This window comes from Larimichthys crocea, chromosome I (genome assembly GCF_000972845.2).
Source record: "Larimichthys crocea isolate SSNF chromosome I, L_crocea_2.0, whole genome shotgun sequence".
Classification (NCBI taxonomy): Eukaryota; Metazoa; Chordata; class Actinopteri; family Sciaenidae; genus Larimichthys; species Larimichthys crocea.
The window spans coordinates 21,641,642-21,668,543 of NC_040011.1; the positions used below are offsets into that span (position 1 = coordinate 21,641,642).

Genomic DNA, 26,902 nt, shown 5'->3' on the forward strand with positions numbered 1-26,902 from the left:
TGAATTACAATGAATGATAAAATGATTACAGTAGCAGATATGGTAACAATAATGACAGTAATAATATATGTAGTGGACGCCGTGCAGGATCACGGCAGCAGCCACGATCCACGAGAACCTGCTGGACGACAGAGCACAGAAACTCCAGGGAAGAAGTTTAGTTAGTAACATGCATTAATGAGACATGTATGTTTACAGATGGTGAGAGAGAGAGAGAGAGAGAGGAAGAAAGAGAAAAGGGAAGGAGAGTCCCCCGACAGTCTAATCCTATGGCAGCATAACTAAGGGATGACCTGAGCCAGCCCTAACTATAAGCTTTATCAAAAAGGAAAGTCTTAATCTCTCTTAAAAGTGTTGACCGTGTCTGCCTCCCTAACCCAGAAAGGTAGTTTGTTCCACAGAAGAGGAGCCTGATAGCTGAAAGCCTGGCTCCCAACTACTTTTGGAAACTATAGGAACCACAAGGAACCCAGCGTCCTGAAGAGCGCAGTGTTCTAGAGGGGTAGTAAGGTATTATGAGCTCTTTTAGATAAGATGGTGCCTGACCTGAAGAGCTTTGTAAGTAAGGAGAAGAATTTTAAATTCTATTCTAGATTAATAGGTGGCCAATGCAAGGAAGCCAAAATGAGAGAGATGTGATCTCTGATCCTGGTTCCTGCAGAACATGTGCAGCAGCATTCTGAATTAACTGCAAAGTCCAAAGAGACTTATTAGAGCAGCCTGATAACAAAGAGTTACAATAGTCCAGCCTAGAAGTAACAAATGCGTGGACTAGTTTTTCTGCATCCGCCTGAGAGACAATGCGTCTGATTTTAGCGATGTTACGTAAGTGGAAGAATGCAGTCCCTGAAATTTGTTTTATGTGGAGTGTAAAGGACAAATCCTGATCAAAAACACCCAAATTCTTTACAGTGGAGCTGGAGGCCAGGGTGATCCCTTCTAAAGTAACTAAGTCTCTAGAAAGTGAGTTTCTGAGGTGTTTGGGTCCAATTACAAGAACTTCAGTTTTGTCTGAATTTAACATCAGAAAATTGTAGGTCATCCAACTTTTTATATCCTTAAGGCATGCTTGGAGTTTAGTTAATTGATTGGTTTCATCAGACTTGATCGATAAATATAATTGTCGTCAGCATAACAATGAAAATTGATAGAATGATTCCTAATAATGTTCCCTAAAGGAAGCACATATAAACTAAATAGAAGTGGTCCAACTACAGAACCTTGTGGGACTCCATGACAAACTTTGGTCTGCATGGAGGATTCATCATTGACGTGAACAAACTGAGATCGATCTAAGAAATACAACTTAAACCAGCTTAGGGCGGTTCCTTTGATGCCAATTTGATGTTCCAGTCTCTGTAAAAGAATTTGATGGTCAATGGTGTCAAATGCAGCACTAAGATCTAACAGGACAAGTACCGAGATGAGTCCTTTGTCTGATGCCATTAGGAGGTCATTTGTAACTTTGACTAATGCGGTCTCTGTGCTATGATGCACTCTAAATCCTGACTGGAAATCCTCAAATAGACTATTGTTATGGAGAAAGTCACACAGCTGATTAGCTACAGCTTTCTCAAGTATCTTAGACAGAAAGGGAAGGTTTGATATCGGTCTGTAGTTGGCTAAGACCTCTGGGTCTAGAGTGGGCTTTTTAAGAAGAGGTTTAATTACAGCTACCTTAAAGGACTGTGGTACATGTCCTGATAATAAAGACAGATTAATCATATCCAATAAAGAATGACTAACTAGAGGTAAAACATCCTTGAGCAGCCTGATGAACTCTTTGTGTAGTCAGAGTGCATGTAAAGGAGGCCTGACGGCTGACACCCGTTAACAGTAACAAAAATGTAAAATTAGAAATGAGGTATTGATTTCATTTGAAGCATTACCTTCAATAACTGCCATGATTATAATCAATCAGATCCTGCAGGATTGTGGACCTCAGACCATCATTATTTATTATTCTTAACACATTAAATATTTAAATGAAGTATTAATAAAGTATCCTGATTTATTTATCAGCAGCCAACATGTACAGCTGTCTCTCAGAGACACCTTTAAACCAGAGCGTTTAACAAATACACAGTGTGTATACAGAAGGACAGTGTGACAGAGGAGGACGGTGTATTTCTATGTCTCAGAGGTTGTTTCTTACTTCACTACTTCATGCTGCTTCATTCTCCACCTTTAGTTTAATGATTTTTCCACATCCCCAAAAATGAACCAGTTCATGTTTATTTTTTTCATAAAATACTGAGGTTGATTTGTTGGGGGAACTTTGCAGCTGTCGGCTCGTGATCTTGTGGTTAAACCTCAACCTGAACTCTCCTGCCCTCTCTTTAGTTTTCTGTGCCATGCAGCTGTTTGCTCTACAACTACAGAGTGCAGAACCACTTTTTGAACTGTTTGTGTGTTCTGAAACGAGACCTTCAAAAAGTTGCCTCGCGATATAGACCGATCTCAATTACTACATCACTGATGTGTGCCGTCTTTCAGTAATGTCTAAATGAACTATTTCATCATCAACATCATCATCCCGTGTTTTCTTTTTGGTGCACTAAACTATTAGACAAAATGATTGACGAGGAATGGCTGAACACGGTGTATGTAACAATACATTTCATTTTTTACTAACTCTAAGTACATTGTAGTATATAAAATAATATTCACTTTATATAAACACTGTCTAGTCCTCAGCCAGCCCTAACTATAAGCTCTATCAAAAAGGATAGTCTTAAGGCCACCCTTAAATGTGGAGAGGGTGTCTGCCTCCAGAACCAGAAATGGGAGCTTGTTCCACAGAAGAGGAGCTTGATAGCTGAAAGCTCTGGCCTTAAGATATGATGCCGCCTTACCACAAAGAGCTGTGTAGGTAAGGAGAAGGATTATTATAAGGTAAGAGTTTCACACTGAAAACTTTTATTGACTATTAGAGTAGCAGGTAAAAACAACTTACACAATTAGGTCCCTTTCAAAGCATTAAATTAAATTATTTATGATATTGTTGAATAGTTTCAGGTTGAAAACCTCCAGCAACATGTGGAATGTAGTTACTGATACAGCCATAAGGTAAATATACAAAATAGAAGTATCTATCCTTAATTAGAGCACCAGTCTCTTATTAATTCATGTCACCTGGTACAGTATATGAGTTCATGTTGGTTACTCTCCACCTTAATATCAATCTAATAACATGACTCATCACTATGGTGTTATCAGCTTAGTTCATGTCATTCAGTTGAGGACATTATCATGTTTTATGATTTTTTAATGTTACTCTTTTATTTAGAGGCACATTTTACAACAGTTTAACAAGTTGTGTTATTTAGTTGTTAGGATTTCAGCATTTGTTACAAGACATAATGTGAGACTGCTGCAGGAGCATTACCAGAGCACCAGATGGTGCTGCTGTAGAACCACACACACTGCTACACTCTATTTCTACATTCTGCTGAGCATTTCACTGTTGGTTCAGAATGAAAATGCATTTCAAAGGTCTCACTTTCTTTGTTAAAGATGCTTTGTTGTCCTTTTTGTTCATTTTTTTTGTCATTTTTATGGCACTATGAATCAATATGCTACTTTCAAACACAGATACTTTGAGCCTGCAAACTGGCAATTCATTGTTTCCTTTGGCCATGTCTCAGTCTGTTCCCACAGCCCTTGGTGTCCCTTGAAACCATCAATCACCTTTCATTTTTAATTTCCTTTCTCCTTTTACAACTACAACTGCAAATACATTTAAGGTCCAGTGTATAAGATTTAGTCATCTAATTGCTGTTTGCAACCCTGTTGCTTCAAAAACTACAGTGGCCGTGAAAGCACCACGAAAACATGAAAGGTTCATTTAGGTAACAGGCAGACAGGTAACAGGCAGACATGTAGGCAGACAGGTAACAGACAGACAGGTAACAGGCAGACAGGTAACAGGCAGACAGGTAACAGGCAGACATGTAGGCAGACAGGTAACAGGAAGACAGGTAACAGACAGACAGGTAACAGGCAGACATGTAGGCAGACAGGTAACACGCAGACGTCCATCCAGCATGTGTTTGTAAAAGTGTAGAATGTTTACAAGTCATCCATTTTGAATTGGAATTGTTACTGGACAATAGCTCAATAATGACTGAGATCACTGAGAACGTGTATGTTTTAACTCACCTTGTCATCATGGTATTGAATCCTTCTACAGAAATACAATAGAATGGACACACGTGCCATAGCACAGTTTGCCCAGCAGAGGGAACCATTCATTCATTCATTCCCTCAAACCTTCAAACATGAATGGTGTACAGCACAGCTGCTTTGAATTGGTCCAGGGCTCCACTAATGTTTGTCTCTTCCGCCAGAGATGCCACTCCCTGTAGCCTGCTATGAACTGAGGTCCAAGCCACAAATTAAGTCGACTGACTGAAACAAAGAGACAAAATGGCAATTTATACCAGACAATGAACACTAAAAGGAGGATGGTACACTGTAATAATCTTAAGTAATGATTTAAACCACTCGGTTACTTTGCACTGTATTATTCAGAAACAGAATTCATATGACTTAGAGCTAAATCCTAATGAGACTGTTCTGACAGTCACTAGCCAATATGTAAGTCATGAGCTTCTCCATTCTGCTGCAGGAACACACAGGACACAGGACAGAAACCATAGACAGTAATAATAAAGTCTGTATAACAAACAAAGCAATGTGTGAACATAACAAAGACATGAGACAGTTGAGGTTACATGAAATCCCAACCTCTGGACTTTGAGAGAGAATACTGGACTGAACTTACAAAGAAATTATTGGAATTATGTCCTTAAAACCATGAACAGGTAGATGATCAGAAATCAAAGTTTACAGGCCAACTTTCGACTCTGACCTACACCATATTTTCCATAGATTTCCCCTTTACTCTAATGGTATCATGGGTATTTACTTTTCAGCGTCATATTCACATGTTAAACTGCATTCCAGGATCTCATCTTTACTAAGCGTGATGTTATTGTGACTGACTGAACCGACAACTGGAGCCAAACAACCCAAAAACAAATTACTCCAAATGAATGCTCATCCCAGATAGCAAATATTTTGGCTGTATTATGGCATTTTTGGCTTTCTTTTGGCATTAAGAAAGCCTTTTGGCTTAACTGTGGTATGATTAGGGTTATCCATAATAGATAAGGAGGCGCCAGCAATATATGGCTGAGTTAAGGCATGTTTATGGCATGCCAGAAGATTGGGCGCGAGCAGGAACAGCTGATTTGGGGCTCTTCTGGGACATTTATGGCTATATTTTGGAAGTCCACAATTTGTTTAGGGTGAATTTTTGGCTCCCTTTCGGTATGATTCGGGCTTTCCTAATATCCAAAATGCAAGCCAGATTTGGGCCAAAGCGAAACCAAAAGATTTTTGCTATCTGGGATGTTGTTTCATGTCTGATGGATGACTATAACTTTATAGGGATGTGGAACTCATGATCTAAAAAGAAAAGCAAAAACATGGATGGAGCTTTAACTGAGGCTGAAGAGTCTTGATGTGTTTGCTTTGGTTTTCTTTTCACTTCCAATACTGAAGAACATCAAGCCTAAAGTTGCAATCATGTTCAGATAAAAAAAAAAAAAAATGTACTGTTTGAATCTAGATTTATTGTCTTAGGATTTTATTTATCTACATAAACATCTTTTATTGTAGATTTAGCTCCATTTTTCTGGAACATTAAATATAATTGGTGACTGCTATGATTCTTTATGTTTTTTAATCATCCTAGTTATCTGTGGTTCTGTAAAGAAGATTTGCCTTTAGCAGTCTTGTTAATGCTAATGCAGCAGTGTGAAAGCTCGGGCAGGTGGTCAGTCATGAATTAAGACCTCTGAGCGCAGAGCGCAGTTTAATCTCCACTGGTTGAAGGTGGATGGACCCCATCAGTTGACTCTGTGGTTGATCAGCTCAGTGTGATCATAAAAGCAGGTTTAGGTTTAGTCTCTTTTCCTGTTTATCATTCAGCTCTATTGTTTGCGCTCTTATTGTGCTCTGTTCCACGGTTTGAAGGCAGGTCTGACAGGAACCTGCACATAAAGGTTGAATGACGTCAGCAGCGGGTCCAGTCAGTAGAAAGACAGCATCTCCTCCTCCAGCACTGTTGCTGCTGGAGCTTCGTGCATTCAAGGTAAGATCACGTCCTGAGCACTTTGTTTCCGATTTCTAACTCTGTCATACAGACTGGTTGATTTTTAGAAAGTTACTGACCCACCCCTGCCACTTTTCTCTGCAGGAGGACTTGTCATCTGGCTGTTTTATCTTGTCTTGCTCTTTTCGGGACTACCACCATGGGGAGATTAGATGCGTTTCGGCAGTTTAATTTGTTAAAATGGCTCAGAGAGGAGAGACAGTCGAGGAAACTGATTCTGTTCATTGTTTTCGTCGCGCTGCTGCTGGATAACATGCTGCTGACTGTGGTCGGTAGGTGCCCTGCTGCTTTTCCTCTTATCCCTCCCCCAACTTCTTTTTCTTTCTTTTATTTATTTATTTATTTATTTATTTATTTATTTATTTTCTTGTGCAATAGACAGTCCACATCACTATGCATATCCAAATATTCAAATATGTCCAGTTGTCTTACAACGAAGCATGTTTCCCCCAGTCTGCGTGAAGCTCTCCACCTGTGCCAAAGTCCCCGCGTCCAGCCCAGCTCTGTGCCACATTTACTGAACTGATAGACAGAACAGATCGAAGGATGTGAAAGTTCAATATAATGCAAAGGGCGAATTACCAAGCACTGATAATGAACTTCAATAATCTCCTATAGAATTAAAATTATTTTATTTAATTATTAAATGTAAATCTATATAAGGGTGTGTATTCCCAGTTTAATAGGTGTTTAATAGGAGCTTTCAGTTCATTATCTACATGGTTTCATGGATTTCTAATTGTATGGTTTTTGATTTGATTTGACCTGTTTTATTTATATTAAAACCATTTTATTTGCAAAAACACTTTCTGCTGTATCCAGAGTCGCTGTTCACTGCACAGACCTCTTTTTTGGTCATCAGAACAGATTCTGGATCTTTTCCCGACAGATGGAACCACTCTCATCTGTTTCAAGAATTTGAGAGAGATCCTGAATTAAAGCAGAATAAAGAATAAAGAATTTAAATTAATTAATTAAATTATTTTAAAAAATCATTGTAAATAACCTGGAGACAGAACATGAGATTAGTTAGTTTCCCGTAGCCTTTAAAATTATGATCAGTGTTCATTTTCATAGATCAGAATCAGATTGTCAGATCATGTTATTTGGATATTGTGTGGATGTTTGTTGCACTTAAATTCTCAAATTCAATATATGATTATCTATTTCTTATTTGGTATTTACAGACAATATCAAACCATAATCAAAATGTCTTCTTTATCTTTCTTTCTTTCTTTCTTTCTTTCTTTCTTTCTTTTAGTTTAGTGTGTATACTTGTTATTATTATATATTGTTGGTTTACATTTAGCCTAAACTTTGAAGAAGAAAAAGAAGAAGATTTTTTTTTTATTCAACCTGTTTGACTGAATCACTCTGTACAAATGTCTGTATGTATCCTCTTTATTTTCTCTTACCAGCAGCTTCACTTATTATTTACTTATAACTTCCTGCCTGCGTCATGTCATGTGCAGTGCTATATTACTTCCTCCTCCCTCCTACACTCTTAATAAAGTTCCACTCAGCTGTATTAGAATAGCAGGGTCTTGCCGGCCTTGCTGGTCATGAACTGTAGCTCCCTGTTCAGGAATTATTCCAGGGAAACCGGTGACCTTTGTTGCATGTAGTTTTGTCAACTTAAACTCCCCAATGGAGATATAGCCCCAAAATAGAGCTTTTTGCAGACCATAAAATATTCAAACATTCTGGGCTGAAGCACTGAATTATCATTCCTCCACTGGTTCACACCTTATTAACGCTGTATTACACTGAGCAATATATGACATGTTTTAGTTCCAACACCATTCCATGCAATGGAAATAATCTGAATTGTTCTAAACACAATTCTTCAATTCTTCAGTATAAGCGTAAGGGGGGGGGGGGACTGATGCAATCGACCTAACCTTTGAATAGTAAAAAATAATGAAGAACCCCGCAGCATCTGATGTAGCATCGCGCAAGTGAGTTTCAGTCAGTGATTATGTCAGCTTTCATTGCATCAATCTTGCCTCTTTATCTCCGCCAGTCCCCATCATTCCCAGTTACCTGTACAACCTGGATGAGTCAACAGCTACAGTGTTGAAGAATAAGACCCTTCCTCAACCAGGTCCTCCAGGAGCTTTCCACAGCATCGTGTCCTTATACGACAACACTGTCAGGTCTTTGGGCTCCAACATTACAACCAGGTCTACTGACCTGGTCTCTACAGCCCCAGCTGCCACAGAGCTGCCGCAGAACTCCTCCGACTGCCCACAGTCCACCAGCAAGCTGCTCAATGAGAATGTCAAAGTGGGAATACTGTTTGCCTCCAAGGCCACCGTACAGCTGATTACCAACCCCTTCATAGGGCCACTCACAAACAGGTAGGTTTTTGTCATCTGCATTGTGTTTTGTGGAAACGTTATGTAAAAAGTTGTTAAAAGTTATGTAGCACTGACAACATGGAAATGATCTGGTTAAGGGTCTTCACTGACCCTTTAGGACATTGTGCTGCAACAAATTTGTAATTGAATAAAAGCAATCACAATCCATGTTGTTGTCACATAATGAGCGGATATCACTCATTTCTGAAGCTGTCAGGACAACAAAAAGAATGTTTTTTTTGTTTGTTTGTTTTGTGTATTTCCAACTTTGTTTATTGAATTTTAAAAAAGAATGTTTTTAAGGGATGTTTGACACACAGATGTTTGGAGTAAATATATCATCGTATCATCATATCATATCTTATCGATTATGTCATTGATGAATCTACTAATTCTTTTTTATCAAACTGATAATTAGTTCACTATCACGTAAGACAAAGTATTCTATCCTAATCCTAAATGTTGAATCTTGAAATGAAATGAATAATCTGTTATTGAAATAATTGCTGGTTGTATTTCAGCCACTTAATGAATCACTGTTCAGTTCTACATTATGTAAAAATATTATTCCAACTTTATGGGCAACATTGTGTATATTCTGAATTGGCTTGTGTCAGTAGAAGTTGACTGGATGCTGTGTTATGTGTCTGGACTTTCAAAAGCTGAACTGGAATTAAAATAAAATTAATATTTTCTGAAATTTAGTAGTTTGAAAGCATTTTAACATTGTGGCCATGAAAAGGGAAAGCAGGAGCTGCAGGTGTGTAAGTGGGCTTAAAATTCACTTATTGCTGACCAAACACGGATGGACTTGAACAAATACAGGGATGACCCTGTTTATGAAGGGACAGTGCTGAGCAGTTCATTGAAGAGAGAATAATCCAAACTGTTTTTCAAATTGCATTGTATTCAAGTGCAAAACTGCATACACCAATTAATATGTCTGAATTAAGAATGGTTCAAAATGACAGTGTTTAATGTGAACGGTAATGTTGCAACAAACACACACTTCCAATCAGTTCTGACATCTTCCAGCCTCCTTTGTTGGTAAAGCCTAATTTTCAGTTGTTGCAGTGAAAGAGACAAAGATGACATAACTACATGTCAAAAAACTCACCTATGAAATATCATTTAGAATTCCTTACATAGCATTTCCCTTGTAAAGAATCTGGCTATATGACCGTCACTGTATTAAGTGTTACACTAGACTTTTTCAGTGACCCTAAACCATGATCTGTCGGGGTGTCGGTTAGTTGGTAGAGCAGCCGCCCCATGTACAAAGTCTTTGCTGCAGAAGCCCAGGGTTCAAATCTGACCTGTGGCTCTTTCCTGCATGTCATTCCCCATCTCTCTCTCCACATTCCTGGCACTGTTCAGCTGTCTCTATCAAATAAAGCTTGAAAAAGAAAAGAAATATCTTTAAAAAAACATGATCTGTCAACAAAATAGCAAATGACTGTATGTGACAGTGTTTGGCTCAATCCATGTGAGGGATTTATTTGTAATAACTACAGTTATGGTCTTATCTGGCATTTGCTACAGCTCCAGTAATATTGGAGGGCAAATGATTCCATCTGATTAAAGCAGAATGATAGTGGACAGAGCAGACTACCATAGTATGACATGAGTCCTTTCAGGTTCTGTTGTTCAAATTTTCGCTTTTGTTTGAAAAGTTAGCCACAGGTCAGAACAACATAACATTTATGGTCTTATCCTAACATCAAACATACACTGAAGAGAGAGATCAGCAACAGACTCCATTTTTATGTTCTGTGGTGCTGGAATCAAACAGATTGAATCCAACTGAATCAAACAGAGCGAAATTCCTGACTATGTGTGTCTGTATGTGTGTATCTGCATTTTTCTTTTTTCATGCATGGCTAGCTGTACAATTGATGATTTACTGAGCCTGAACATATGTGAGTGTTACAAGCTGTGACACTTATCTGTCTTAAACTCCTTCAAGGAAAAAAACACTACAGAGGCAAATTATGACAGTTGAAGCCAACTAATGTTTGGAGCTAACACTTTGAGATGCATCTTAAAGCTGTGCTTATCAATACATTTATATTAACAATGGATCAATTGAATATGGAGAATGTAATGTTAAATTGGTCACTTGTAGTGAGTCAAATTTAGCTTGTTTGTCCATTCTCTGTCTCAGATGCTGGACTTCTACCACTGTTATTGTGACCACAGATAGTTTTCAGTCCTTTCCAGATGACTGTAGTGTTGATGACTCAAGTTTAAGGTGCTCCTTCACCTTTCTCTTGCAGGTGGCCCTGCTCTTCCTTATCTCCCTTTAAACTCCTTCTGTACCCTCTTCAGCTCTTCTTTGTCCCTAGAACTGAAAGTCCATCTTCTTTTCATTCAGTAGGGTCTTCAGCTCAGCTTGGCTTAGCTTCAGGTCACCCAGGGCTTGTTGTTGCCGTACCTTCCTGGTTGGCACCCTACATTAAAAACACAATATGAAAAAGTTACTAAAAAAACTAAAATCACAGAGAAGTGTTCAGAGCTCGTGTAACTGGCTGCCAACCACACAATGCCATGGCAACAGGCAGCCAACAATTGTTCACAATTATAGATGCATTAAAATGTATTTCACTTTGCTTAGCACGCACAATGATAAGTGTTATAGCACACTATGAGGTAAGCTGGTAGTCATAATGTGTTATTGGCCCCGTCAGTCAACCTCTAGTTTATAACTATGGTACTCTAGTATCCACAAGACACTTGAAGTTATAATTCACTATCACATCAGTCACATCTGTCGCATGTTTTATGACTGTTCGAATAGTGCATCAGAAAGCTTAGTGTTTTCATTAGTGTAGTCATAAAGCATTAAGAATGCTCATATGAATGCCCTATGGGGACATTCATATGAGCATGAGGCCACAAAGATGTGGTCTTCCTGTATAGTTTTTTTTCTTTTTCTTTAGAACATTTAAACATTTTTTTTTACTTTTTGCATTTGAGTGGAGGAGAACTTATAATAAGAAGAGAATTAAACTGATGAACTGATGATTAAAAGTTACCAGAACAGAGCCAGTCTGAAGGTTTTACTAAAAGAATATGAAATAAATGTTTAGGGTACAGGGAGACGTGTGAATGCCTCAACATCACTGGCTCTCACCACAAAGCCAGTATTTAGTGTCTCAGATGGGCACTCAGATATGCTGTAATTGAGGTGAAGAATACAGTCCCATTACTGGTTCTTAGTCACCTTCCCTCCTGACAGAGGACAATACAAGGCAAGTCAAGCATGTCGGGTATCTGTGTGGGGGGGAATACAACAGCTCTGATGTGCAGGGCAGCTTTAAGCCTTTTAATGAAAAAAGATGTTTTCATCCTCCTCCATTGTTCTGGTTAAAATGTCAGGATAACAATTGTAACTGGCAACAATGTGTCATGTAAATGCAGGATTTCTTTGTGTTGTTTGTATTACACAACACTGCTTTTCTACGCAGTTTATTTTTTATCATGCTGGCTTTCAGGTAATGATTCTGTTTTACTACATACTGTAGTTGTGCTACTTGCCCTTTTGATACCTTATAGTTGGAGACAGTCTACTGTACATCCTCCATACTTTTCCTGGTGACCATACCAACAATATATTGAAACTGACAGATTTCACTCATGTTATTCTTGTTCATATACACTGCAACATCACTGCTCTCTGGCTGAAGCACTTTCAATTTAAATAATCACCTTTTATTATATCTCACTGCTTTAGGAGACAATATGCTGAAAATGAAGCTGTTTATTTCATACATATTTTTTGGACATCTCAAACTAATTATGTGCTGACTGTATTAAAGTAACTGTCTGACCATTTTCCTCTGTCTTTTTAGAATAGGATACCAACTTCCCATATTTGCTGGCTTCTGTATCATGTTCATCTCTACTATCAGTAAGTTCAGCCAACATAACTTCACCATCAAAAAATCTGAAGCCTTCATTATACCTAATTTTTTCTTCTGCTTTTCTCACTGTGAAGTGTTTGCCTTCTCATCGAGCTACACTCTACTGTTTCTGGCCAGATCACTTCAAGGTGTGGGCTCATCCTGCTCATCTGTGGCTGGTAAGACCTCCTTCTCTCTTTAGTGAAGTTTTGCTCATATCCAGTGAGTATATTTAACTATTCACTATTCAGCTATCTAAATATTTAAACATACAGATAGTGAATGAGCATTGGCTCTTGTGTTACACACTGAGCCTGTTCAGTGTGTTTGTAGCTTTTCTTATTGGGGGCCTAGCAGTGAAGCCTGTGAAGGCACCCATAGTGTTTGTAGCTTTTCCTATTATTATTATTATTATTGTTGATCCGTTTCCGCTGCAATTGAAGTCTATGGCAGCCTCTAGAACGCCATGGTGAAAAGTTTTGAAACTTGCCACACTTGCCAACCTCACGCATTGTCATGCCCGTACATTGAACTCTCTGGCGCCACCAACATGTTAAAGTTTGAGTGTATTCAGCATTCATAACTTTCGACCTGTTGGTCCAAATTTCACAAATCAGGTACCGAATTTTATGAAAAACCTTCAAAAAGCATTTCAGGTCACGCAGATTGTTTGATTTCCATGAGACTTGACACATAGAATCTTCAGACCAAGCAGCACAAAAGTTATCATGTGGATTTTTAAATTTCGCTTCCGTTTGCCCGTAGCAGCCAATCAAACTCAGCGCCAACGCCGCCAAACAGGAAGTGAGGCCATATCTCTGCAACCGTTTGATGCTTTGACTTCAAACTCCTAAGATAGACTCATGACCACTTTGAGAGGCCCAATCATTTTAGTGACCTTTGACCTTTGCCCCCAAAGGTCAAAGGTGAGACTGTGGAAGGACTGTGTAATACATGCATACAAATCTGGCCATTTTGAATCATCACGAAACTTGATGGATATAGTCTTCAGACCATGGCTGGCTGATGGTTCAAGTTCAAGCCAATATCTCTGCAATGCCTTGATGTATAGACAGGAAACTTGGTGTATGGACTCATGACGCCTTCCTGAGCAGGCATAGGCTTGCCTGCTATGCTGCTAATCCAGCATCTAAATATTGTTTTTTAATGTGATCATTTGGTAGAATGGTAGCAGTAGTATAGTGAACAAGCTGGGGTGGCTATTGTACTACTCAGTTGAAGTTAACAAGAACCTGGCACGAGAATTTTGTCGAGAATTTTAAGTTTCCTCAAGAAATATATCCATTTCTATGCTTGGGTTGAGATGTGAGATGGCCATGACAGCTGGTTCTAAGGAACCTCAAACTGTTCACCTGCTCAACCTCAGCTCCTGATGCTCACTGATGATCTCTTCAAAAATAGTGTTGTCTGCAAACTTCTTTCCATATCAGAAGTTGCATTCAAGATTGTACAGACAGTGTGTTCAGTATAAGATCATCATCAACTTGGTCTTACACGATGGTGGAGCTTCTACTATGATGGTCTGGATCACACACCACATATCTCTGGTGTTGTTGGTATTATATCTCTCTCCAGTCTCAGCTGATTTCTATGCTTTGTCTCTCTGATGCAAGCTTTCAGTCTCACTCTGGCATTTTTTTGTGATCATCACATCATGAATATATTTCTTGTTGTATGTTGTCACTGTTGATGTAAATTCCCCAAGAAGGTTTGACCCTTTTAATCAACCGGTAGACTGCAGGAGAAGCAGTACAATATGGTAGGACTGACCAAAATCAGAGATGTGGAAAGCTTTGTAGCTGTCAGGAATGTGGCTGATTATGTCTTACAGTTCTTGTTGTCCACTTTTTGAATTTGCATCTGGAGGGATGTCAAACAGCGAAGCATAATCTGTGTTTTCAGGAATGGGAATGCTTGCTAGTGTGTACACAGATGATGAAGAGAGAGGTCATGCCATCGGGATCGCCCTGGGAGGTCTGGCAATGGGGGTGTTAGGTATGTATATATACATAATCCTTGCTAAAATATTACATTTTTAGCAACATTTTTAGTAAGATATTTTTGCAAATATATTAAACTAAAGAAATCAGAAATAAATGTTACATGCAGCTGCTTAATCTGAATAACAGCCATGACATTAAATATATAATAATTGTCTAAAGCTGCACAGGCAATATTATCAGCTAAATATATCCATATTTGTCTGGAACAGAAAAAAAACTGTCCAGTCCACCTCTTCATTCTGACACCAGTTAAGTGTAGGTGAGTGAAAAGTGATTGGACCTTAATGGAGCAAACTCATGAAAGTTAGAGCACTGTTACTGTCAATCAAAACTTGAATGCAAATATCTCATTTTCAAGCTGACACACCTGTTGCAACATGAGCTGTCTTTAAAGGGAAAAAGCTGCAATATCTGCGATGATTATAAAGATGATCTTCCCACAACTGAGTATTCAGTGTGTCCTCCACAGTTGGACCCCCATTTGGCAGTGTGATGTATGATTTTGTTGGGAAGACAGCTCCTTTCCTTATTCTGGCTTTCCTGGCTCTGTTTGATGGAGGTACAGTTACAGTTTCTTTCTAAAACAAGAACATTGAACACTGTAGAGAGAATTGTTCAACATAACCTCATCTGCTTTTGAAATAAGAGCTCTTTTTTAATATCAAATTTATATTAAATTTATTGACTGTGTGTCTTCACAGCTCTGCAGCTCATTGTTCTTCAGCCGACCAAGGTGGAGCCAGAGGTGAGTTTGTTTGCCTTGATAATTCATTTCCTGATGCATATCTCACTTTATCATGAAAACCTTTACAGCTGCAGAACATTTTAAAGACTGTTTTATTACGTTTCTCTTAATTGGATAGTAGATACAGGACATGGGGAGAGAAATAGAGAAGGATGACATGCATCAAAACGCTCATAGCTTTTTGTACATGGTAAATGAACTGGATTAATGTAGATAGAACCTTGACAGTGCCTGACATTAACCCAAGCAAACGACATTCAGAGAGCATTTAATATTCAGGATCCACAAAAAACCCATTTTAAATCAATAAAGCAAACTGTAATTTATTAAAGTAATCCTTTATTAGACCACTGACAGGCTATTTTCTCTGAGCTGTGGAATTGATAGGGTATCATTAACTATGTCTACTAAGGCAACAGCAAATTAGAAGGCTATTTGAAAAAAAGTGTAAAGAAATGAGTAAGTGGAACTTAAAATAAAATTATTCAACAAAAAACCCACAACTGTGTTCTGAACAATATAAATGTTAAGGATATTAAGATCATGATAGTGGCTACACGTATGTTTCAGCTCTCATTATCAGTGTCTAGTGGACATCTTTGAAATGTATTCCTGATTTCTATACATCTCTTCTGCCTTACCCATTTTACTTATTTAAAGAAGTAACTTTATTTAAAAAAAAAAAGTATTTGTAATGTGAACCTGTACCTGTCTGTAATCGTGGTAGCAAGATGGAATTTGTACGGGGCCATAGGGAGAGACAGACAGAGGCTTCAGTGAACTCATTAGATATTTGGGCCATTATAGCACATTTTAACACTAATTAATGAGTCCTTCAGAAAAAAGATAGATGTTGTCTTTTTCTCAGGTAAAGCCAACATGAGAATCTGTTTCAGGTCGTTAGCAGATTCCTACACTTTTTCAGACATCTTCGACATTTGTCCAGATGTCTGCTTAGACATTTAATAAGGCACCTCTGAGAAGGACACAAAAGTCCTTTTCAGTTATGAACCAGCTGTATTATGCTCACATAGCTTTGTGTTTGTGTAATGTGCTTGACTTTTCATTTTGTCCACGCCAGTTCTTCATTCAGATTTTAGAAATGTTACAGAGGGCAGAGCATGTCTTCAGAATCTTCTTTCTTAATATACAGTATTATTATTCATGGTTTATGTAAAAAAAGGTGTTGTTGTCAGTCAGTTCCCATACATTTAACAACACTATAACTACAATAAATATTAGATTATATAAATATTAGATGGCCAGTGTGCAAAAAGTATAAAGTATAAAAATGCAGCTACAGCTGAGGTTCTGTGGATTTTTTTGTTGGTTGTTACAGTGTATGCTTATTTGCATTTGACGCAGAATTTTGTTGTTGTGCCTCCTTTACAGAGTCAGAAGGGGACCCCACTTTTAACACTAATGAAAGATCCATACATTCTAATTGCAGCTGGTAAGAAAATAATATCAGCACTTTAGATGTGATGTCAGGCCAATCCAGACAAGCATCTGTGTGATATTGCCTTTTAGAATGGTTATTGAATGAATGAAGAATGGTTTATTTTTTGTCTATTGGACATTCGACCAAACACAAAGCCAACGACTGATTTGCTGGAATAGGGCAGGAATATGGCTTGAAATTGTGTTGTGTGAGTGCTGCATGGTAAATGGGTTCACTATTCATCAGAAAAAAACAAATACTGTGTTTTGTGTGTGTGTGTGTGTGTGTGTGTGTGTGTGTGTGTGTGTGTGTGTGTATGTGTGGGAGTGTGTGTGTTTGTGTGTGTTTAAATCAACTCATAGCACTGGCTGTTCTTTGTCACAAATATTAGTCACTGCAGTGACATACATCCATTTATTATTATTAGAGTATCACGGTCTGAGTTGCACTTTTAGCTGGCTAAGCAAGCAGGCCAGCTCCCTTCTCTCTAACTCTTAAAGCTTTTCCCAAAAGGTTCATGGGCCAGATGTGATATATAATTGTTCCAAGAATACTTCCAGTTAGGCATCCAGGGGGCATCCTAATCAGATGCCTGGAAATGTAAACCCAGTAGGTGAGGATTGGTGGGATGTTGAGGTGATGAGTTTCTTGCTTATCTGGAAGTACTGAATTGTGAATTCTGTTGAAGGCAGAGCTGAAGTCAACAAAAAGGACTGAAGCGAAGTGACCTGGTGGAGGCATGTGCCATTATCTTACATAACACTGAAGATGGTACACCATTAACAACAAACAAACCTGTGTTTCCACAGATGAACTTAGATCACCTGTTGGACATAATCCTAACATTTAAGAGGTGCCATTTTGTGCTATGGCTGGGGATTTAATGGGATCACTGTACAGTCCTCACAAGTAGGGTAATACAAATGTATGTGACAGGCAAATTGCATCTGCGGTGAGTGAGCCTTTCCCCCCAATGTCAATTACTTTGAGAACACTGCAACACAGAGAGCAGGCCATTTTTGCATGTGAGTGTGTATGTGCAGTTGGAGGTGGAAGAGTAACAAATAAAGACCAAAGAACAAAAACAGACCATAATTGACATCATATCCACTTATCCTTAATCTTCCTTCCCAGGTGCCATTTGTTTTGGAAATATGGCCATTGCCATGATGGAGCCAACGCTGCCAATCTGGATGATGGAGACCATGTGTGCCAAGAAATGGCAGCTAGGTATTTACTTTGTTCAGTGCTTACACAGAAAGCACACATTATGCATACAGTGTATGTTCTTACTTATGAGCAGAAACATATTAACAAAATACAAAATATCCACAAAACTTACAGTACATGCATACACACACATTGTATGGTTGGGTTGTCTCAGAACCCTTATTGGTTTGATAACAACAAATATTTAGCTAGCTAACTATCATTCATGAATTTTACACCACTGCTGTGCATTGGATCCAATCCACAGTTTTTATCCTTACTCAATGACAGATCATAAGATACTTGAATTTCTTTTTCTGTTTTCAGGTAGAGTCAGAGTCAGTACTAATCACAACTGTTAATATTCACACTAATATTGTACAATGTTTCACAACTACTACCCAATTCTCCAAATTTATCTTCAGACAAAATGATCACATTAATTGATCTAGCGAATATGGTTCTTTATATGTTACATAACACTTTATGTTTAGGGTTCAACTTGAAACATCTTTAGCTGTCATACTAGAGTTATGGTAATTTAATTCATACGTTTTAGATATGTAAGTAGTGTTTACATCAACATCCATGTTATAATTGCAACAGTTTTTCCTGATTGCTCTTATATTTCTGACCTATGAACATCGACATGTGACTCTCTGTTACTGAGGATCGACAATCAGTTTCTCTGGTTAATAATTCATCACTTAAATATACCATCATCATTGCTGCTCATTTACTCCTGTCCAGTTTACATAATATATATGCATTTTAGTTAACATAGTGCAAAAGTGTCTCTCCTCCACCCTGCTAGAGATTTTCTATACAGGGTCTTCCTGCAGTCTCTGGTGTTATTAGTTTGTTCCTCCAGACTCTGAAGTCTAGGTCAGATAAAAAGGATGAGTGGGGAACAGGATATTAGGGTGTCATATGCTGGCAGGTGGAAAGCACAAGTCTTCATTACAGACAATGGAAGATGTACAGCAGCTCAGTGATGAGGCACTGATAGTGATCTGCTTATCTTGAAAAGGCTGCCCACACCTTCAGTCTTTCATCTCTCTTTGTTTGTATGTCTGTGGTGCAGGCGTCGCTTTCTTACCAGCGTCCATCTCCTACCTTATTGGAACCAACATCTTCGGCACATTGGCACACAAGATGGGGAGGTAGGGAGGGAAATTATCCTTATCTACTCTCTTGTCTCTCTCTCCCACTGTAGATGTGATATCTGTTTCCTCTCCTCTAAATGAGTTTTCAGTGTTTTTAGTGTGTGAGGCTGGCTTTATTGAAGCAGGACACACAGGGCATCATCTCTGGAATAGTATCTTGGTTTGTGCATTCAGAATGTTCTTTTGTTGTGGAGTATTGCTATTAACCTTTTCAGTGCATCTTATCATAAGCCGCATCTCTTTGATGTTAAAACAGGACTGAAGGCTCAGTCCTTGCTGTGGAAGCCCAGGGTTTGAATCCGACCTGTGGCTCTTTCCCGCATGTCATTCCCCATCTCTCTCTCCACATTCCTGTCACATTTCAGCTGTCTCTATCAAAAAAAGCTCAAAAAGGCCAAAAAAATAATATTAAAAAACAAAAACAACAAAAAGGACTTTATTTAACTATTAGTATACTGCTACTACTAGTATTACTTCTTATTTATACTTGTATTTACATGAAGGTGTTAACGGTTTCCTTCTGTTCACATGACAAACAAGAAACCAGAAAAATTAACAATGAAGACAACATGTGTGAAAGAACCTCTTCAGAATTAGACTGTTGTCAGATTAAGATTACAGCTTCAGTCATCACACTCACTTCACATATTTGTTGGTTTCTTCAAAGAATCCACCACAAATGTCGAACTTAACGCAGTTCTTATCAGTGGGTCTTACACAAAATGTACAAAACGTGTTCCCACGTAAGAAATTATAACATTTTGGGAAGAGGAGAGGAATATTTGGAATGGTGAGGAGAATTTCAGCATCATTTAAGTTATGATGGACAAATGTGCTATAATGGCTCCAAACATCTCATTGAGAGAAAACATTCTGCAGCTTCAGAAACAATGCCAATTCAGAAGCACAACAAAACATCCAAAACAAATCCAATAACAGAAACATGCTGCAGACATCCTCCATTTTGTTGTGTTGATGTGGTTTTCTCTTTTCAGGTTGTGTGTTTTGGATTTTGCATTGTTTCTGTATTTGCAGTGTGTTTGTCACTAATGTCAAATCAAATCAAATCAAATCAAATCAATTTTATTTGTATAGCCCAAAGTCACAAAGTACATTTGCCTCTGAGGGCTTTACAATCTGTACAGGGAGTGACACCCTCTGTCCTTAGACCCTCGGTTCCAGTGAGGAAAAACTTGCCCACAAAAACCCTTTTAACAGGGAAAAAATGTGGAAGAAACCTCAGGAAGAGCCACAGCGGAGGGATCCCTCTCCCAGGACGGACAGACGTGCAATAGATGTCACGTGTACAGAACAAATCAACACAAACATGTAATTGTACAATTACAATGACTGACAAAATGACAATGAATTACAATGAATGTTAAAATGACAATGAATCACAATGAATGATAAAATGACAATGAATTACAATGAATGATAAAATGACAATGAATTACAATGACTGATAAAATGACAATGAATTAATGTGTTTGTTTGTTTTCCTTTACAGCACATTCCCATTGTTGGTTTTGTTTTGGATTTTCATATGTGTTTGTGAAGCTGCAGCATGTTTATCCAAATGGAAATATTTTGGCAGTTGAAAACAATAAATAAATATTGCTTTTAGAGATGTGTTACCTAAATGTTTCAATCCCATCAATATCTTTGATGCATTATTGGTAATGGGTGAGGAGAATTTACATAAACATAAATACACTATACGCTATTACATAAATTTGTCATGAGTTATGTTTAGCACTAATGAGGTAGTAGACAAATTCCAGCCTATAAATATACAGTATCTTACTCCCTTTAACTTTGTGCAGTTTATTGTAGCTGATAAGTGTTTTAGGTTAGATAACACTGACTGCATTTTCTCTGTCTTATAGGTGGCTTTGTGCTCTCATTGGAATAACGGTGGTTGGAATCAGTGTAATATGTGTAAGTAAAAGTGAGACAACTACACTCTAATATCACCTGTGAGATATTTGATGAGCACTAAGATTTCAATATATATCATAAATATTGCTGGATTCTATATAATATGTATGAGTATATTTTAAATACATTTTAAATACCATTTACCAGTCTCAAAATATTTTACATTCTTATCCAGTCAAAGCACAACAGTAGAGAAACTACATACAAATGCTGCAATATGAACACTACGTGAAAAGTCTGTTCTCTCATAACCAGGTTATTATTTTAACCACTGATAATAAAACATGAATCAGGATTTGACCTTTGTTATATAGTTTGTCATTACTCTTTGAATGTCATTCTGTTATGTCTATGATTTGATAAGTAGCCTAGCAAAGCCACTTCTCTCCCCAATTTCATCCCCATGTGAAAAATAGGAATAAATCCAAATCGAAAAATAATAACAACAAATAAATACTTTTTCTGATATTTGTCTGTTCTAGGTTCCATTTGCAACAAACATCTATGGCCTGATTCTTCCAAACTTTGGTGTTGGTTTTGCTATTGGTAAGTGTGCTAAATTAAATACTGTCCTTGTTTTACTGCTGAATGTGTCAGATCTTTTTTGTTTGTGCTGTGTTACAGGCATGGTGGACTCCTCAATGATGCCTATAATGGGTTACCTTGTGGACCTGCGGCATGTATCTGTTTATGGAAGTGTGTATGCCATTGCTGATGTGGCTTTCTGTATGGGATTTGCTTTAGGTAAGCAGCTGAAGCAACCAAACCTATAAAACCTTAACATTATAGATGGCACCACAGGTTATGATAGAAAGGTTAAAACACATTAATCTTTGGCTGATCTTGTTTATCAAAATGACATTATGGTGTCATTGCAGAGACCCACCTTCATTCTTGGTTATTACACAGATTCTACCATGTGTGTTTCCAGGATATCTCATTGACTTTCAGAGTTTTTATTTAAATACCTTCACACAATTGAGAAGAATGTAATAAGACAGTGGTTACATTGGTTATTACACAGAAACTACCATCTCTCTTGGTATGACATTACTCTAAATGTATCTAATTTATTTTTAATTAGGTTTTGCATTTTCTAGCCTTTCCTACCTGATTATTATGATGCATCTAATATGTCTGGCTTTTCGCTTTTTAAAGTATTATAACCACAGGAAATGTGTTTTTTGCATTTTCCACAACTCATTTTATAGATATTTAGTTTATACTACCATATAATTTGATGTTTAATTTTTTTATTCAATTTTTCACTTATATTTATATAGCGCCAAATGATATGGGGTCATATTTTCTTTAAAAAACAGGGTAGTTTTAGTGGGGTAGTAATAAGGAAATTTGGTAGTAATCAATTGAATTCATTTTAGAGCCAAATCATAATAAAAGTTATCACATGACAGCATACAGAGCAGGTACTCTTTATAATATTATTTACAGACACATAACAATTCCAACCATGAGTAAGCACTTGGTGATAGTGGCAAGGAAAAACTTTCTTTAACAGGCAGAAACCTCAGCCAGAACCCGACTCATGGTGGGCAGCCATCTGCTATGACTAAAAACTTTTTGTTATTTCCAATAAATCTAAAAATGATAGGTCACTACGTCTATTTACCTTGTTGTTACCATTATATCATCTCGTCAGTGCGGAGCTGCAATGAAAAGTGCTGTCCTCTACTGATGTAGGTCCATCTATTGGAGGATCCATCGCTGAGAGTATTGGCTTTCCCTGGGTCATGACCATAATTGGAATAGTGGATATTTTCTTTGCTCCGCTTTGCCTCTTCCTCAGGAATCCACCAGGACAAGAAGAGAAAATTGTAAGATTCAAAACACACATATTAAAAACACAAATACAGTCAACCATGTAGACACATGTCCCATGTAGACACAAAGAAATATGAAAGTACGGTGGCCGGGAACCCTCAATGCTGCAAATAAAAGAAACGCTGCAAACAAAAAGAAACAGCACTGCAAATAAAGGAAACGCTGCAAACAAAAAGAAACAGTGCTGCAAATAAAAGAAACACTGCAAACAAAAAGAAACAGTGCTGCAAATAAAAGAAAGAAACTGCGCTGCAAATAAAAGAAACAGCGCTGCAAATAAAAAGAAACGCTGCAAACAAAAAACTCCACAACAGAAGTGAATTACCGGGGACTATTATTGCCGGTGCACCTGTAGTTTTTTATGTGAGCGAAGAAGAAGAAGTACTAAAGCGTATTGCATTCACTTGAAAATAATAAATTAGACACCTAATCTTGTAATTATGAGATAAGGAAAGGTGCCTCATTGGCCACTGCACTTCAGTAAAGTTAGTAAGATATTGGCACTTCCGGGGTCAATAACCTTAAGTGAAACATTGTTAAAACACAAAATGCATATTTTCAACTGTAGTAAGACAGACAACAAGCTACAACCTAATGTTCATCACAACGAGCTACAACCTAACATTCATCACAACGAGCTACAACCTAATGTTCATCACAACGAGCCATCCACGGAGCTTCTTCTTCTTCGCTCACATAAAAAACTACAGGTGCACCGGCAATAATAGTCCCCGGTAATTCACTTCCGTTGTGGAGTTTTTTGTTTGCAGCGTTTCTTTTTATTTGCAGCGCTGTTTCTTTTTGTTTGCAGCGTTTCTTTTATTTGCAGCGCTGTTTCTTTTTGTTTGCAGCGTTTCTTTTATTTGCAGCGCTGTTTCTTTTTGTTTGCAGCGTTTCTTTTATTTGCAGCGCTGTTTCTTTTTGTTTGCAGCGTTTCTTTTATTTGCAGCGCTGTTTCTTTTTGTTTGCAGCGTTTCTTTTATTTGCAGCGCTGTTTCTTTTTGTTTGCAGCGTTTCTTTTATTTGCAGCGCTGTTTCTTTTTGTTTGCAGCGTTTCTTTTATTTGCAGCGCTGTTTCTTTTTGTTTGCAGCGTTTCTTTTATTTGCAGCGCTGTTTCTTTTTGTTTGCAGCGTTTCTTTTATTTGCAGCGCTGTTTCTTTTTGTTTGCAGCGTTTCTTTTATTTGCAGCGCTGTTTCTTTTTGTTTGCAGCGTTTCTTTTATTTGCAGCGCTGTTTCTTTTTGTTTGCAGCGTTTCTTTTATTTGCAGCGCTGTTTCTTTTTGTTTGCAGCGTTTCTTTTATTTGCAGCGCTGTTTCTTTTTGTTTGCAGCGTTTCTTTTATTTGCAGCGCTGTTTCTTTTTGTTTGCAGTGTTTCTTTTATTTGCTGCATTGAGGGTTCCCGGCCACCGTATGAAAGCCCTGAAAGGCAACGTCAACAGTCTTACCGTCAACAGCGCTATGATTTCTTACACTGCCTCTTCTGAATGACATTGTTGTGACGTGTAGTTCCATAAAAATGTAAAACAGACGCATGAAAAATCTCTGCAGTTACAGTATCCTGCTTACACCATGACCAATTACGGGTCATGAACAGTTAAGGATTATTTTTCATATTTTGGGAAAACACTTTTATGTTTTAGTGTGCCAAAGCCTCAATGATTTTTGAAATCTCAATGTCAATGTTTTAGAAATCAATTCAGTTCTGTTATTATTATTATTATTGCTTACTCTATTTATTTCAAGTCTCTTTTTCTGAAGGGCTTCACACAACAATGTAAATGTTGTTCCCATCACTGGACATCAATGGACTGAATGCAGATCTCCACCTTGCATGCTTATGACTGAGCCTCCTTATCCTGCAGCTCCTTCCAGGGCAGGCGCCCTTCTATCCATTTGTTCATCTGCATGCAGCATCTGCTATCACCTCTCTATAACCTCTCTTCTCCATCACATTCTATTTGTATTCACACCCATCCAATCATCTCATGTGCCATTTGCCTCCATCAGAGTTTGCTTTATTGTTGTCCATTTAACTAAATTTCATTAAGGATGTCTGATCAGGAATGTCCAGATTCTGCACGGCGGTCAGACCTAACCAATCCACATTAAATAGCTTCATTCATTTGCTAATTTGAGCTAATTTCTTGATTCTACGAGTAGTTACTTAATTCCACAAAACAAAACTTAATTCAAAGTATTATTTCAACATGACTTTAACTCACATAGTAGGTAATTATAGAAATAGTAATTATAGAATTATCTATACAACTGAACTTAAAACCTGGAACCTTCTCATAACTGAAACATGGACTGAAGTTTACTCAGTAATAAAAAGCTCTTTTATTCAACAATTGTCTTTTCAGGCCATTTTGATGGACACCAACTGCTCAATGAAGACAAGGTCCTACTCCACACAGGGGACGTACTACCAGGGTGAAAATATGGATCCAGAATATGACGATTATGATTAACAGGACAGCAGCCATGCAGGTTAACCCTTCAGAGGATCTATTTTGTTGTATAAAAAAAAGGAACAGAAGAAAAAAAAAACAGCCAAGATATTTCCATGTGAATGTCCCACGTTCAGTCTTCACTGTTCAGTGTCCTCTTAGCGGTTGTATTGGAGCAAACCAAAGTTGTTCTTGATCTGTAATTGCAAACGCATTGCGTGAGAGATATTTTTTTTAGCCAACAGCCTTATTCAGTAGAGAGATGTTTCAGAAAGCACTTTTAGACAGTTGGAAGGAGCTGAACAACAAGTATGCTTTGCTAGTTTATTTTGAATACAATTATGTCTTCATTTAAGTGTCAGCCATTAAAGTCTCATTTTTATCTACTAGATGTCCATGATACTGTCCATGTTATCACCAGACCTGTGCAAGTGTGCAAGTTGGTATTGTTGTTGTGAGATATGTCAAGAAACTGTTGTTTGTTTAAAATCCAGAAAGATTCTTTGGCCAGGTCTATGGTCCTTGTTTGCATTGATACAGTTAAAGATGTAAATATTAAGACTAAAACAGGCCCAGCCCAACTGATGTGACTGAACTGCATGGGGAAGTCAACACATTTGAGCTGCTTAAGAAAAGAATGAGGAATGTATTCTAAAAGACAGTATATCCTCCTGATAAGAACAGAAGTCATGTTTTTTTTTTTTTTTTTTTTTTTTTTTTTTTTTTTTAGCAACATCACAGAGAAAGATCATTTAAAGCTGCTGTTCATACTTTTATTTAATAAATCATTAATACTGTAAATTCTCTGTATTTTTTTTTACCAAGCCTAATGGGCTACAGTAGAAACATGCTATATTCATTTTTGTCCCTGTTAATGGAGATTCAAATTCATACTTGAACTTACACTTGTAAATGCTTGTATCCACAGCACAAATCCATGAGTACAACAGACAGACTCAACACTTCCTGTATTTCACATTAAAAGTCTTTCAGTATTCCCTTTATTGTTAGATTTGAATGTGAAGTGATACATTTTACTGACAATGGCTAATGTTAATGAGGAACAGGTCATGAGACTATGATTTAATAATGTAGAGGGTGACAGTTAATTCTTTACCTTCAGTAGTGACCAGCTTAAATTTGTTCATAATGGCTGCTCTCATGGCTGTTATTTGGGACAAGGCTTTTATTTGAATACGTGAGAATTAAAATAGAGAATTTACAGGTATGTCCATTGTTGAAGTGGAGCATTATCATCACAAAACAAACTTAAAGACCCATCCTGTTTTCATGTAGTTTGAAAATGTACCCAACCCTCTAGAACAAGTTTCACAACATATTACCAGTATTATTACATGTAATAAATAGACCCTATAATGTTTGGAAGTGGCTGATTTAGATCAACTAAAAGCTTTCACACAATCTTTCACAATAACTCAGTTATTTGTGTATTTCAGCTCAACAAAGTATCAAACTCACAAGCAAGGTACTGCCTGAAAAATGGGTTCTGAACAGTTTATAGTTTTTTCTGTCATAGTTGACAGCCTCAGTCAAAGGCTGCAGTAAAGGTTGCAGTATAATTCTTTTTTCTGTCCTCTGTTAGTTTATTTTGTAAAAAAATATGCAAGGACCGTTCCAA

At 37.6% G+C, this 26,902-nt stretch overlaps 1 protein-coding gene and 1 pseudogene across 3 annotated transcripts; one reads left to right on the forward strand and one right to left on the reverse strand.

Moving 5' to 3' along the window:
* Positions 1-304: 304 nt before the first annotated feature.
* Positions 305-1,188, reverse strand: LOC113747220 (uncharacterized; annotated as a pseudogene).
* A 4,865-nt stretch (positions 1,189-6,053) lies between these two features.
* slc18a2 (solute carrier family 18 member 2) lies at positions 6,054-25,964 on the forward strand. 3 transcript variants are annotated; one of them, XM_010743902.3, is made up of 16 exons: positions 6,054-6,160; positions 6,266-6,453; positions 8,205-8,541; positions 12,393-12,451; positions 12,539-12,622; positions 14,367-14,459; positions 14,937-15,026; positions 15,169-15,212; positions 16,605-16,665; positions 17,788-17,883; positions 18,947-19,025; positions 20,918-20,969; positions 21,452-21,515; positions 21,594-21,713; positions 22,671-22,804; positions 25,177-25,964. In XM_010743902.3, the coding sequence occupies exons 2-16, from the start codon at positions 6,321-6,323 to the stop codon at positions 25,282-25,284; spliced, it is 1,554 nt and encodes a 517-aa protein (XP_010742204.1). In that variant the 5' UTR covers positions 6,054-6,160; positions 6,266-6,320; the 3' UTR covers positions 25,285-25,964. The 3 variants fall into 3 exon arrangements, with proteins under 3 accessions (XP_010742204.1, XP_019132850.1, XP_019132851.1); XM_019277305.2 differs by having other exon boundaries at positions 21,452-21,713; XM_019277306.2 differs by having other exon boundaries at positions 21,452-21,713; positions 24,572-25,304.
* Positions 25,965-26,902: the final 938 nt, after the last annotated feature.

Excerpts from the sequence above, each read along its gene's own strand:
- slc18a2 (XM_019277305.2), top strand. The coding sequence starts at position 6,321 with ATGGGGAGATTAGATGCGTTTCGGCAGTTTAATTTGTTAAAATGGCTC. Across the intron at positions 12,623-14,366 it reads ATCCTGCTCATCTGTGGCTG|GAATGGGAATGCTTGCTAGT; the intron begins GTAAGACCTCCT and ends CTGTGTTTTCAG. Across the intron at positions 15,027-15,168 it reads CCTGGCTCTGTTTGATGGAG|CTCTGCAGCTCATTGTTCTT; the intron begins GTACAGTTACAG and ends GTGTCTTCACAG.